Below are 13,960 nucleotides of genomic sequence, written 5' to 3' on the forward strand. Positions count from 1 at the left end.
GAGATAATTCGAATCTTCGGGTAAAAGACATTTCCTGTCTTGACTGCTCTTCCTTGTCAGAAGACGTGTTTTTTTTTTTTTTTTTTTTTTTTTTTATCTCTTTTATGTTATATTTTTTTGAAATTATTTTTAAAAACTTATGAAAAATAAATTCGTGCGCGAGAGATTTGCAAATAAGACTATAATCGAACTTCGTTTTCTTTTTTCTCACAAATTAATTTAATTAATAGAGTAACTCTTTACATCTGCATTTCTACGGAGAACGAGCAGACGGACGGCTCAAAATAAGAGTCGTCAAGTTGCAAGCTGTATCTTGGTACATGTGATGCGCAGCGCTATCTCGGGAGAGGGGAGAAAAAAAATGCATTCTTCTCCTGACTCATTCGTAAAAACGTTGACTCACGTCTTCTTTGTGTGAAAAACGAAACGACTCAAACGTAGAGAGACAGAGAGAGAGTACTTCATTTCCCCCGCGTCCCTCGCGACGCGGAATAAGATTCGCGATCATTTCTTTTCGGAGATGAAACGCGCGGCGTGTTAAGGGCTCATTTCTATTTTCATTGCCGCGGCTTCCATTCCACCTGTCGTCGTCGCTCTTCTGACGCAAGCCCCGCAACATCGTCGCGGCGCGAGACATAGAGAGCGACGGGCGCTGCTTCTGTATCGCATTTACATAAATACATTGAGGCCACGTTCTAAGCTTGCATTTCGAGCTTTTGAAACGCGCGTAAATTCGGACGGGGTCTGAAATTTTAGAACCGCGTTGGAATAGACTTAAACATCACATCTTTAAATGCTTTGTTATAGCGTTCGGAAGATAAATTTCTCTCCCGGGGGTGTGTGAATTTACTATCGTCCACATCTCTCCGTTGACCTCATCTCATGTTGCGTTTGCGAGACAATTTGCAACATACTTGTTTCTTTTTTCACACTTTACAATTAACAAATTCGCGTCTATTTTTGATTTTTGAAAATAAAATTGTTTACACGAGTAACAGATAATCAGATAATTCTCAGTCGAAACGTATATACATTTTTTTTTTTTTTTTTTTTAACCGAAAGTGGAACTTGTCTTGTTCGCGCGACGTGTGTCGCGCGAAGTTCCAGATTTGTATTCGTTTGCCGAATCGTATTTTTGGCAGAGATCCGCCGACGCGCGTACTAAGAACAATTAAGTCGCCGTGGCACCACCCTTCGCAGCCACCATTGGTCCGGCCCGCTTTCCAAGGATTGGCAGATCATCCCATTGGATTATCCACGGCGCCGGCGCTCGCACAATCCGTGCTCTCTGCGCATCGGCATATAGTCATGTTGTAACTATACGTACAAACAACCCGCGTCGCGCACACATGCGCGTGCACAAGTGCGTCGCGCAGGTGGCACCGACGCACACGTACGTGCACGCACACACGCACACGCACACACATACATACACACACACACACATATCTACACGAACACATTTAGTTCGTCACGCGGAAATGCGATCATAGATGATTATCGGGCCACACCACGTGCCGTCGCTGCATCCGCACACGTGTGAAAACTGACCGCGGCGCATTTCGTGACACACCGCCCACTCGTGGATATATGTGGAAGAAGTATGCGCGATGCGCCTGATTCCGAACGAAATAGAAATATCGCTGATTCATTTGAGTGACTTGCGAGGAATATTCCGAGAGATCGTTGCAAGACTAACCATTAGTATTTAGATCTTTTTTGAGAAAAAAAATATTTTATTCTCAAATATACGCGGATAAAACTTTTACGCAAATCGATGAGAGAGAGAGTTCGTCATATATTTCTACAAATGTACAAAAGGATAACAATAGATATCGGTTACTGGATCAGGAATCCTTCACGTATAGTAGCGTGCGGCGCGAGGTGTTCGGTGGTTTCCGCTTCGCTAACGCGCGCTTCCGCTTCATCGTTCTCATCGCTAACGATCGTCCTATAATCACACAAGGGGTCGTGGGCGGCCCGCACGCACAAATTAATGGGGCTGATTGAACAACCCCCCCTCGAGTCGAGTTTACCCCTCGTACGTTGCGTCAGTATGCGTGTTGGTGGCGCAAGCGGGTAAAAGTTCGGAAGATCCTAATCGCGGTGCGCGGCCACTTTGTGTCGGAAGCCGAGGGTGGTCACGAAGGGTTGATACCGGGACACGTCTTTGTGACACTGTGCGGGATCGCGTTTCGTCGGTTGTTTTTATGGTCAGCCATTTTAAAATGCAAAGAAGAAATTTTTTTTTCCAGCGAACTGCCGCTATCGATTATCCGGAGACTTAGCGCTATTTTTTTTTAATTACAAGCATGACGCGCGCGCACTCTTTCTCGCGGGAATCGCTCGGGAACAATGCGCGACGTGCATTATTAATTTTTTGTCTGTTCGTTATGTTACATCGATCGTGTAAAAGGTCGCGTCGCGAATGTATCGTCGACGTCGACGTGGTTCTTCATTGTAGAAATTATGCGTCCATTAAAACCGACCGCCCCGTTTCCGCACGAAGGTCTCAAGGACGAAAGGTACGAAGAACAATATTCCGTGAACGTGTGTATATTGTATCGCTCGCGCGTTTGCGCGAACGTAGGTAATTTTTGAATTGTTAAAATGTCTCTTCGAGAAGTCAAATTTCACAACAGTCCCGAAAGTTTGTCACGCGATATTCGCGAGATTTTACGTAAAATATAATATTTGTGTGAGCTTTACGTCAAATCGTTTCGACGCTTGAATCGACAATTTATCTCTATTGGTGATAACAATAGGTTTTCAGTTTTGACATGAGTTTTACTTTATTTACGATTATTGGTCCGAACAATCGGACTATTATTTTTCTCGTTCAATCCTTAGAGAGTTCGCTATAGCTCTTTGACATTTTACAACGCGTCGATGATACACGACTGCAATTAGCACGCTCTGCGACTGTGCCTCCACGTTTGATTTTCTTATCGCAAATGTAGCGAAATCGATCGGCGTGATCTAGCGATCGATTATCGGTCCGTCTCTTATTACCAGGCTTATTTGCGCGCGAATCACTGAAATTCGTCGGGTACAACCGGTTCGTACGACACGATGCGCGATGTCCCGGTATCGTGTCGAAAAATCTGATTGACCGCGCAGATACCGCGCGCGCGTATTAATGCCTCAATCCCGTAACTCACATTTCCGTTTTTGTTAATAAATCCTGGTGAAATCACGTTATTACCACGTTTGGCAATTAATTTTCCAACGATAAGCCTCAAAGAAGCTTTATCTAACTGATCGAAGTCATTTTCGATGGGATCCGAAAAATCATATCCTATCAATTATACTGATTCCCGCGAGAGAGAGAGGGAGAGACACGCGCGCGATGTACATGCGACAGACTTGCGGATAATGTTTTCTCGCTCCCTCGCACGATGTGCGAACGATCCATAAAACACGCGCGTTTTTATACGTATTGACGCTATTAATACCGTAGTCAGTGTCGTTCGTTTCTTCTCTGACGTGGTACGTACAATTATATCGGAACAAAAAAAAAAAGACCTTTGCTCGCAATAAAAATGAATGAGATAAAAACGAATTTATAGCCGCGGGATTTATTTATAATTTTCTCTTACGCAATATTTCTCGACGCCAGACTTCCTCAAGTTGCATACTTCGCGCTCAACTCGTGTGCAAAAGAAATAATAACGCAACTGGAGGCAATTGGGATTGAAAATCGCTAGCTAAACGGCGAGGACGGACTCACCGGTCTGGAAACACACGTGGAGGAACGAGGAGAGCGAAACAGAATGGAACACGCAGGAATGGAAAAGTGGGGTTGAGGACACGCGAGCCATCCATAATGCACGTACCTCGGCCGCGATGCGACCGACAGATAAATTCGTGTGGAAAATGGAGGAACAAAACAAAACAAAACAAAAAAAAAAAAAAAAAAAAACGCGATGGAAAAGCAAGACCCCCGTACGAAGGAGGGGAACCGCGTCGTTCGCGCGCGTTATTGTGTGACTTCGCGTCCGGAGTCTTTGTTTCCTTACCGCGCGCTGTATCTAACGTTTGTTGCAATCTGGGGAGACACTTCTTAACTTAATAGTAGAGTTAAAAAATTAAACCGAGATAAAATTGAACAAGAAAAATAAAACAAAATGTAAACACAGTGAAATAATATAAGATGTGCAATTGTTTCTTCTTCTAACGAAGATTTCTTTAAAATATTAAGAATTGCGTGTTTTCTTTTTTTTTACATCAATGAAATTCGGCATGAACGAGGAAGGAGAGCACAAGCGAGATATTTTTGCAACGGTCGCCCAACTAAATCTTCAGTATCCGCACACGCGCGTTTCCAGGCGTTGAGAAGTCCAGCAGGTGGCTGACAATCTTTCATGTTCGTAAAATTGGCAATGGTCCTCTATTAATTTTCCATACGTTTGTTCGAAAAGATCGAATACCGAAACGCGTCGCGTTTCATGTGTATCGCTTTTGTTGCGTTCTCTCTTCTTTATGTGTAAATCTTCTTGTTGACGCGATAAAGCGTACGAAACATTTTGGCAACACCATTTGACAAAATCGTTGAATATATTCGACATTAACAAAGCGCGACAAAATTCACGACTAAAATACAGCAAGAGAGAAAAGAAAATAAACGCGATGTCATTGTATAAAATTTTCACTGCGCTTCTCGACCCTCTTGTTACACTTCGCCGCGCCAAGGTCGTCGATGTTATCTTTTTTTTTTTTTTTTTTTGCGCAGATGTGCTTGAGTTTTCCTTATTCAGATGTGGAAAACACTATTATAATTTATTATTATTATTACAAGAAAAAATATGGTAATTTGCATTGGGACACACGTTGCACAAAGAGAGAGAGAGAGTGAGAGAGAGAGAAAGAAAGAAAGAAAGGAAGAAAGAGAGGGAGTGCGCATCCTCCCTCTACCTCGCTCCTCGCGCCTAAAAGAACATTCATCTTTGTTGCACGCCCCGGGACGTTTCCTCCTCCCTCGCGGACACGCAATTCGCCTTCTCTTCATGCAAATCGCAACGCGAGTCGGCACCGGATTCTCGCTCGCTCGGAACCAACTCGGGTGATGTGTAAGATAAAAAGTGCCGCCCATCCGCAATGCGACGTCGCGTTATATAGCGCGCAACGGACGCCGCGGACATGTGCCGTCGCTTCTTCCATTCCATTTTATCAATTTCGCTCCGTCCCTCGCGTCATGTAATGTTCATCGACCCGCCGCCGTGCTCATCCATCCTGGATGACAGTTCCGATTCAAGGTCGTCGATTTTACGGCCGTATTCTCTCCCGCCCCCTCGTTGCAACACACGCGACTGTCGCTCTTGTCGACTTGCTCGTTCGAGAAACTGAAGCGCGCGACGCGCGCTTGTCGAAGCCGCTCTCGATTGCTGGTGATTGCGCGATAATGGTCAACCGAGGGCACCAATCCGACCGACGACGCGTACGAAGCTTCCGTCGTTTCGAAGCCGCAGGACAACATATTGATTTCCCTTCGCAGACTGGACACTGGCTATTATCGATCCACTAAAAAGTTCAGGGCTGTCCCCGGGAAAGAGGTCGGGCTCTCTCCTCTCTTCGACGTCTCCCCGAGACTCCTCGGAATCGCTCTTTACCGTTTAATCGGTCGTGAATTCGGAATACGATTCCGCGATCACTCGATTCTTTATTGATTTTACGTGTGGGTGACGTTTGCGCTCGCAAAATTATTGCAGCTCTTATATATTGGGACACACATATTGTACACAATCCACAATACTCGTCTGTGAATTTCGAAACTTTGTGAATTTATCTCCTGTATTTTTTATGTATTCGCAGAGTGCACGTCGAACGTTAGGAAACACAATTGCGAATCGGTGAACAAATTTCGCGGATGCGATCGACGAACGCTCGCCAATCGGGGGAGATCTTCCGCGCGTTATTGTTTGAGAGGAAAGTAGAGAAAAGCAGAGTAGAAAATAAAAGAGAGAGAGAGAGAGAGAAAAAAAATGTAAGGGAGACAGAGGCACTGCCCGTGAGAGTTGTATATTATCTATTTTTTTTTTCTCTTCTTTTCTCACACAAGGAACACGTTTCGAGACGATCTCGTGTCGATTTGCCTGTAATTTGAACACGTATCTTAGAGTGGCTTAAGAACTATAAACGACGTCTTTCTTCTCCCTTCCGAGTGCGCTTAGTCGCAGATTTTAGGGGATGCAACCAATTTCTTCTTCGATTGTAACCTTAGCAGACATATCCGACGAAACTCGAATATGTCTGATTAAAGAAACATTATGTAATGCGTAACAAATGACAATGCACACATGCATGAATGCATGCGAGTCAACAACAATGCTTGTCCTCGTCGTTTGCAATGACGTGCGAAACGTAACGAGCAAGTTTATTTCAATAGAGTGGCGCGCAAACGCACATGTACTTGTTGTGCAAAAGCGCGCGATATTGATTACTTTTTTAAATTATTATTTTTTTGTTTTACTTAAATAAAATTTGAATTTTTATTATCTCTAGTATTTTTTTGGTCACAAATACAACAGAAAATGTTATGATTTGTCGCTGGCTTCGGTGACTTTTGAGTGAATTTCTTTTTCAAAATCTCAAGTTTGTCCTTTAAAACTGCAATTTTTTTTCTTTCTCTCACACAGAAAATGTGTCTCTTATTTTAAGCTGCTCTACGACATATCGTTTCAAAAACACCGGTAAAATGCGAAGAGAGCGAAGTCTCGAGACGTTTCCTTAGATCTGTGAATTTAGGTACTAACGTTGGTGTTAGATAATCGTGTGCCGTGTGCCGAGAAGTATTTATATTTCGTCACCTACATACACGTTTGTCGTTGGTTTGCTGTTGTTTGGCAACACATGAAAGACTTTTTTCTTGGATTGTTGCGTACGTTTTTTTCCGCCTTTATTATTGATACCACAGTGAGAGCAACATTTTATTCGTTTTTTATTTTTTTGTTCACACCGACTTACTCCCGTCTGCTCTTTCTCCAAAAGTCCTTCCCTCTCTCCCCCACCAATGAGATGTCACAATTACACTTACATACATACGCACATACTCAGTCAAAAAAATCGTGCATACTGATATTAATTAATAGAAAGAGAGATTGTTTGTTTTAAATAATAACACGAATGTTAGAAATTCAAATGTAGATTAAAAATTGTTGAAATAAAAAAACACCGCAATATTTTATTCAAGCTAGTGAAAAATAAGATCTAATGTATTGGAAGTGACGCTGGTACGACTTTTTGTTATTAATAATATTAATTGGATTGCGCGTCTCTATTTATACGCAAGTGCTGCAAGTGACATGATCAGAATGCACTCGAAGGGCACATCTGTACACACACACACACACATACACACACGTGATATCTATATTAGAGACGAGGAGGCGAGTCTGTCTCGGTGGAAACGAATTCGATGCTAACGAACACGAAGTCTTTCCCGGTGAAAATTTGATTTGGAAAGCCTGATTGCAAAACTTGTTCTTGTCGTAAAAAAAAAAAAAATTAATAAATTCTAGTAAATTATGCCTCGAGAATACACGGGTAAAAGCAGATCCGATTAATTAATCTTAAATCTCACGTTAACAGAGTTTTAATTCTCGTCTCTTAATTATCGAGATATTTAATCTTGAAAATTAGAAAGTCGCGCGGATGATTTCAAATTTGCGCTGAGGAAAATCGACTTAATTTGGGGGGAATTTGCAGAGAAAGCGCACACATCCTACAGGACTTTCCATTGTTCCGCGTATGTTTACAACACATGCAAAAAAAAACATCAAATGATATATGCGAAAAAGATCATTCAAACGAAAGTGCAATAACATTATTTTCTTTTTAAATATATGCTGCTTTTGAAAGTAAAATACCTCGTACACACACACATACACACACACACACACACACGAGATTTTGAACGGAGAACCGCAGCTTGTACGTTACTTCGTGTACGCGAAGATCGATTGAAGAGAACTCGGTCCCTCGCTCGCTCTGCCGTTTTGGTGTTGCGTGCTTTTGGTGTTGGTAGAGAGCTGTTCGAGAGCGAAAGACCGTCAAGCCGGGAATTTTCTTGTAACACGAAACGCAATAAAGAAAGTTTGTTTTCCGCCGCGTGCTTCCGACGGGCTTCTGGCATACTCTGGCGTGTCGAGGAAATCGGCAATGTAACAAACGCTCGCGCGCGTACACGTGAACTCGTTCTCGTCGAGCTTCATGTAATTGATTGTCGTTTGTGTGTGTCCGCGATTTCTTAAAGACAATCGAAAATACCGACGATTTTTCGAATTATTCAATTCAACCGACGATTGACATTCTCGCGAACAATATACATTTGTTACATGCACACAAAAGAAAAACTTTTACACACTTGTACACATTTAACTTGCGAGCATTTGAATCGCTACGCATTACTCTCCCTCCGTTCCTTTCCAATTCCATCCACGTTCCACAAAATAAGAGAAATATATAATCGAAGCGAACGGAATCCATGAGGTTTATACTTTTCTTGTTACACCTTTCGAATTGTCATCTGATGGCTTTCGATCGCTTCACGGGTGTTGTTTGTGAATATATTGTTTCTGAGATCAGTCGGCGTTTTCTCTTTACGTACCAGCGCGTGTCCATCAGACAATTAATTTATTGTAACAACTTGAAATATTTTCGAAATGCGTAAATAGATTAACTAGAATATATATTTTTACAGCTGATCAAATGTTATTACATACAGATAAAGTGAAAAGATTGCGAGATCTCACGTAAATCTCTTGCAAGAAACGTAATCTCTCGCTTGCTTTGTTCAAATAGAAAAATCACGCCCTGTTATTGGTACACACGCCTTCAATCAATTCACAAGCAATCGCCTTCAATTAGATCTTCTTCGAGTGTCGCTGCGTACAACGGAGTGCCGCCGTTAAAACACATTTCCGTAACTAATAAAATGTCATCTCTCGATTTTGCAGGGTACCACCGGGCTATGTGTATCAATCGCCTTACCTGGCGGCAGCAGCGCCAGGTGGCCTGGTGCCTCTTCCGGCGACGCAGTTGGGCCACGCAGCCCTCGCGGCGGCTTCGCAATTCTACGAGTACCAGAACGCGGCGGCGGCCGCCGCGACCTACCCCGGCACATCCTATAACTTCGCCGAGGCGTATCCGTACACCACCGCAGCCGCGGCTGGTACGTGTCTGAATACAGTCCAGAGCAAGGGCGGTAGTAGCAACTATCCGATTAACCATCACCAACAACAACAGAACCAACAACAGCAAAACAGTCCTGTAGCGACGTTGGCTCATCAGCAGCGGTTGGAGAAAGCTCTATTACCGCAAGTTCTGCCGTCCGTGCTACGTGACTACGGTAGAAACTCTCAAAGATAGAGAAAAGAGAGAGAAAGGGAGAGTGAAGAGAGTTGCGCTCTCTGCACCTTCCTTCCGGGGATGTCCGTAGTGGTTTTTTTATATTCAGAGGCGCGGTTCCCATAGGATCTGGTTCTCGTTGTTTTTTTTTTTTTTTTTTCACACAGAGGGTTGAAAAATATACATACATATATTTTCCATATACATACACTACGTACAATACGATGGGAATTGTGATTGGGATGAAACGCGATGTGTAACAAAAGCCGCGCATCAAGTTTTAACACGGTTAAAGGGGAATAATAAATACTGATCTCGCAGATATATTTGTTCGCGAAACTGTAACACTGGGCGGATGCAACAAAAATGTTGTTCATCCTGTATGTCCTGTTTAGAGCGTTGTTCGATATAAAAATCTCCGGATATTTCCTGCTAGATCCTTCGTGGGAACCTTGCTACACATCTTTTATGTTGGTATACAGTCCGCTTCCTTTCACCTTCATTCATCAAACTTTTGCAGTTATTGTGTTACCGACATTGCAAATTTATTTTTATAAATTACTGACGAAAACAAACTGTCACGAAACAATAACTGTAATAATTTAATTAGAAAACTACTTCTCATTTCGCGGAAATAAAGTCAATTTTATTTTATTTATTGTTGTCTTTTTTTTTTACATGTCTTTTGTTATATAATTGAATGCGCAAGAAATCTTCGCTGTTCGACGCATACTACTAATCGAACGGTGGAAGATCGATAAGGAAAACAAAATTTTGCATGAGCTTTCTGAATTGTACATTGATGCATAATACGTTGATCATCAGTCTAATGCGCTGTCTGTGGTGATGGTGGCGGTGGTTTCGGGTGGATAAGTGATGGTGAAAACATTTACTTCGCTTTTAAATATTTCACGAATGAAAACAGCATTCGTGAAAAAAGCTGAAGTACGAAATAATCAAAAACAAAAACATAGGTTAGGTATACAATGCGCACAAATTGCTTACGTATATACGCTTTTCTTATTTATTTATTGGCGAACACAATATGTTTGCTTCAAAAAATATAATTTACTGTCATTTGAATCCTATGTCTCGTTTTTTTTTGGTAGAATTTTTTTTATTTACAAAAACGTATCTAAATATTATATGACGACATATTGTGATGCTTGTAATGTGACTTTTTGTTTGTGCGTATATACTTGAATGAAATAATTTTTTTTTTTTTTTTTTTTAGCTAACGCGGCAGCGGCTGGTTATGTGACGCCGTACACGTATGCTACGTTACCAGGTGCTGCGGGTTTGCCAGCAGCGGCGGCGGCGGCAGCAACAGCAGCTGGAGCAGCATTTCCAGCCCTGCCGTATCAGACGACACCTCAGGAGGCCAGATTGCAATAAAAGAAAGCTTCAATCAGAGAACCACCTATGGATGGTTTGTAATCCAAGGCTTTGTAAGAAGCGAGCTGCAACGAGGCATTCGGGTTTCCGAATTGTCAGTATCAGGGATTGGCTCATCAGCTTCTCTTTTAGCTGTTCTTCGAGATTTCTATGTTCCTGTTTGTGTCTCACGGAAAATTTTGATGTATGGTTGTGAGAACTGCAAACAAAAGAAAAAAAACAAGCAAAAACGAGTAAAAAGACGATGAATTTGATCATGAAATCGTTGATTCGCAACATCTCGCTAAACTCTACACAATCTACGATATATGTATCCTCTTCTTCCTTTGTATCGCCTGTTCTTAACCCTAATCTTCCTGTCTAAGTTTTCCTGTCACGAGACATCGGCGCGCTTTACGACCAACACGGTGAAATTTTAACACAATTATATTAAAATTAACGACTAATAAATAATTATATCAAGAGAGACGAGCTTGTGTGTGTAAAACAAAAGTGATTCTTATAATATTCAGAGAAATTGAGAGCCAAAAGGATAAACAAATAGATTCAAATAAATATTGTTAGATCCGTCGGAAAATATGTGCGCAAAAAAAAAAAAAAAATTCATAAGGCTTTTAGGCACGACGCTATTTTCTAGCGTCTTTGTGAGATGAGTTTTATATTTCGGAATATTATCTGTTACAATGGAAACGATGTAACGAAATATAAACGCGTTTTATTTAGAGTATACGGATCTTGAGTCTCCTAGATAATCGCAGATGTAATTGTCTTGAACGGATAACTTCAGAAGCTAGAAAATATTCGCCTAAAATTGCTGCGACTCGCGTTAAAAATAAAAAAGATCCTTTCATATAAATTCGCTTTTCCTTAATCCGCAGAACACGTACGAAAACTCATGTTTTAAGCATTTTGCGTCTAATAAATGCGACATACGATTCAATGTCGTATGTGTCTGGCTTGTGATTGCAAGTTTCAGACACAGACTGCTCTCGAATCTCAAGCTCGAACATTCAATTGTTCGAACTCAAGTTTGAAAGCATTAATCGAACAGCTCTAGACTGTAAAAAATTTTGACAATTGTTTCGTAAATTGGCACGGGCGTATAAAGTCGAAAAAAAATTAATGAACAAGATCAGAGAAGAGTAATGTATTGTAGTGTTCAAATATGAGAACGAATTGATCGAATAAAATTCGAACTAATTGTTCAAAAATATTTCTAGTTTGAAATAGTCACGCAATAAAAATAATTCGAGCGTGTAATTTGTGCGAATCTGTTGTCCCGGTGTTTCTAGCAAAAAGTAAGCCCTATGTAACAATTGATATAGACTTACTAATTTACTACAATACATAGTTCTAAGTTACCAGTTAAACCGTAAAAATACACTGTTTTCGACAGATTTTTACGAATGTGCTCAATCGAATAAGATTTTTACCGAAAATTACAGCAATTTTAGGCGTTGATAACTTCTAAACAAATCAAGCAAATTCAACGATTTCTGCGTGAGCTTAACATCATCATTTAAAGACACGTGTAAAATTTTGTGTCGATTAGCGAATATATATTTATTAGTTTCGATCTGTAACTAGAAAATATTTATATAATTTCGGCATCTATTAGAGAATATTTATATAGCTGCAACATTTTAGATAAATTTTAAGTAAATTATAATAAACAACCTAACGCGCGCGCGCGCGCGCGATATGTAGAGTAGTAGATTTTATAGTTTTATAAGTTTTGTCAGGCGGTTTTCTAACAAAGCCAGCAGTCTGATTGAGGCGATACGAATTTTTATAATAGGTATTATTTATTCTTTTTAAAAACAAAAAAAACACATTACGTTTAAAACAGCGCGTTTTACTTGGAACAACTTTCAAATACATATATACATATTTGTATATATATATATATATATATGTATATATATATATGTATATATATATGTATATATATATGTATATATATATACATATATATATGTGTATATATATATATATATACACACACCTAGAGAGAATACGTTAAATAATAAGATATATCTTCCAAAGTACATGTTTACATGATATGCGCACTGCTTCTTGTTATTTTGGCTCTCCAGCAGAAAAACATGAGTTTACTTTTATATATTACAAGCCACGAAATATTACACGAAACACTAGTTGGGATTTATTAGCTGATGTAGAAAGCCACAATAGAGGGTCACAGATGTGAAACCATACGTGATTATCAAAAAAACAAAAAAAAAAACAAAAAAAACAAAAACCTCTTAAAAAAACTAAAAAAACAAAATCTAAATCTAGCCGCAGTGGCCTTCAATCGCGCCTCAGCGAAACGACGAAGTGTCTTACTTTTTAGAGGCCTTGTTGTATCATTTAATACATTTTAATTAAAAAAAAAAAAAAAAAAGAAGAATATCGACTAAGTTTGTCGCAAATTATTGACGCAAACACGGCAGAAATAAGAACAAGCGAAAGAATGGATCTGATCATCTGTTTTTAATAATGATATAAATGACGAGTAAATTTGACGACTTTGAAAACTGAAACTTCACTAAAACTTAAGATTTCTTGCCTCTCTTTTTCTTTTTGAGAAAAACAAAAACCTTTTTGACGATTGATATATTAACGAAAAAACGTGTATGTTTTGGAAATTTGTATTTTACCTCTTGTTTTTCTTTTACACATCGTCAGCGACAATCTCTCACACGGCGCACGATCTAATTTAATCTTCTCATACTCGAAGAATGTACGTTCGTCTACTTTTAATGATCTAGTGCCTTAATTAGCACAAGTCGAGTAGTCGTGCGCGACTACCGAATGTTTTTTTACAACTACATATAGATATACTAGTCAGCGATTCGTTAGTGCGCAACGTTCGTTATGTAACGCACGACGCCGCTAACTCGTGTAAAGAATTGAGGCTCAACGAAAGGGTGCGGAGCTATTAAAGGAAATAATATCAAAATGTCAATCAATAGGTAGAATCGGGTGTTATGTTGTTGAAGAGGGGTGGCCGTCTAGTCCTAAACCCTTTCGAAAAACCTTAACAGGTTAGGTTAACTCGATTTGTTAGCGATAAATATAGATTCGTAATAATTATAAATTCTTAAAGATTATGAAACTTAGTTACGAAAACCAAAAGCGAGAGAAGCGTCTGTAAAAAGTTAGAAAAAAAAAATGAGACTTTAGAAAAAAGGTAGCGCTTAAGTATTACTACACATTA

The 13,960-nt window shown here is 40.1% G+C and overlaps 1 protein-coding gene across 2 annotated transcripts in view; it reads left to right on the forward strand.

Moving 5' to 3' along the window:
• LOC109863817 (RNA-binding protein 24-like) overlaps nucleotides 1–12,342 on the forward strand; it is a 27,858-nt gene extending 15,516 nt beyond the window's left edge. The window contains exons 5-6 of one of the 2 annotated variants that reach the window (XM_020444396.1): nucleotides 8,955–9,346; nucleotides 10,580–12,342. In XM_020444396.1, the coding sequence (XP_020299985.1) occupies nucleotides 8,955–9,346; nucleotides 10,580–10,740 (553 nt within the window). In that variant the 3' untranslated portion in view covers nucleotides 10,741–12,342. The remainder of the gene's footprint in view (nucleotides 1–8,954; nucleotides 9,347–10,579) is intronic. The other variant, XM_020444398.1, reaches the window with a different exon arrangement.
• The last annotated feature ends 1,618 nt before the right edge of the window (nucleotides 12,343–13,960 follow it).

Source organism: Pseudomyrmex gracilis, unplaced genomic scaffold, assembly GCF_002006095.1.
Source record: "Pseudomyrmex gracilis isolate BER0280 unplaced genomic scaffold, ASM200609v1 scaffold_13, whole genome shotgun sequence".
NCBI lineage: Eukaryota > Metazoa > Arthropoda > Insecta > Hymenoptera > Formicidae > Pseudomyrmex > Pseudomyrmex gracilis.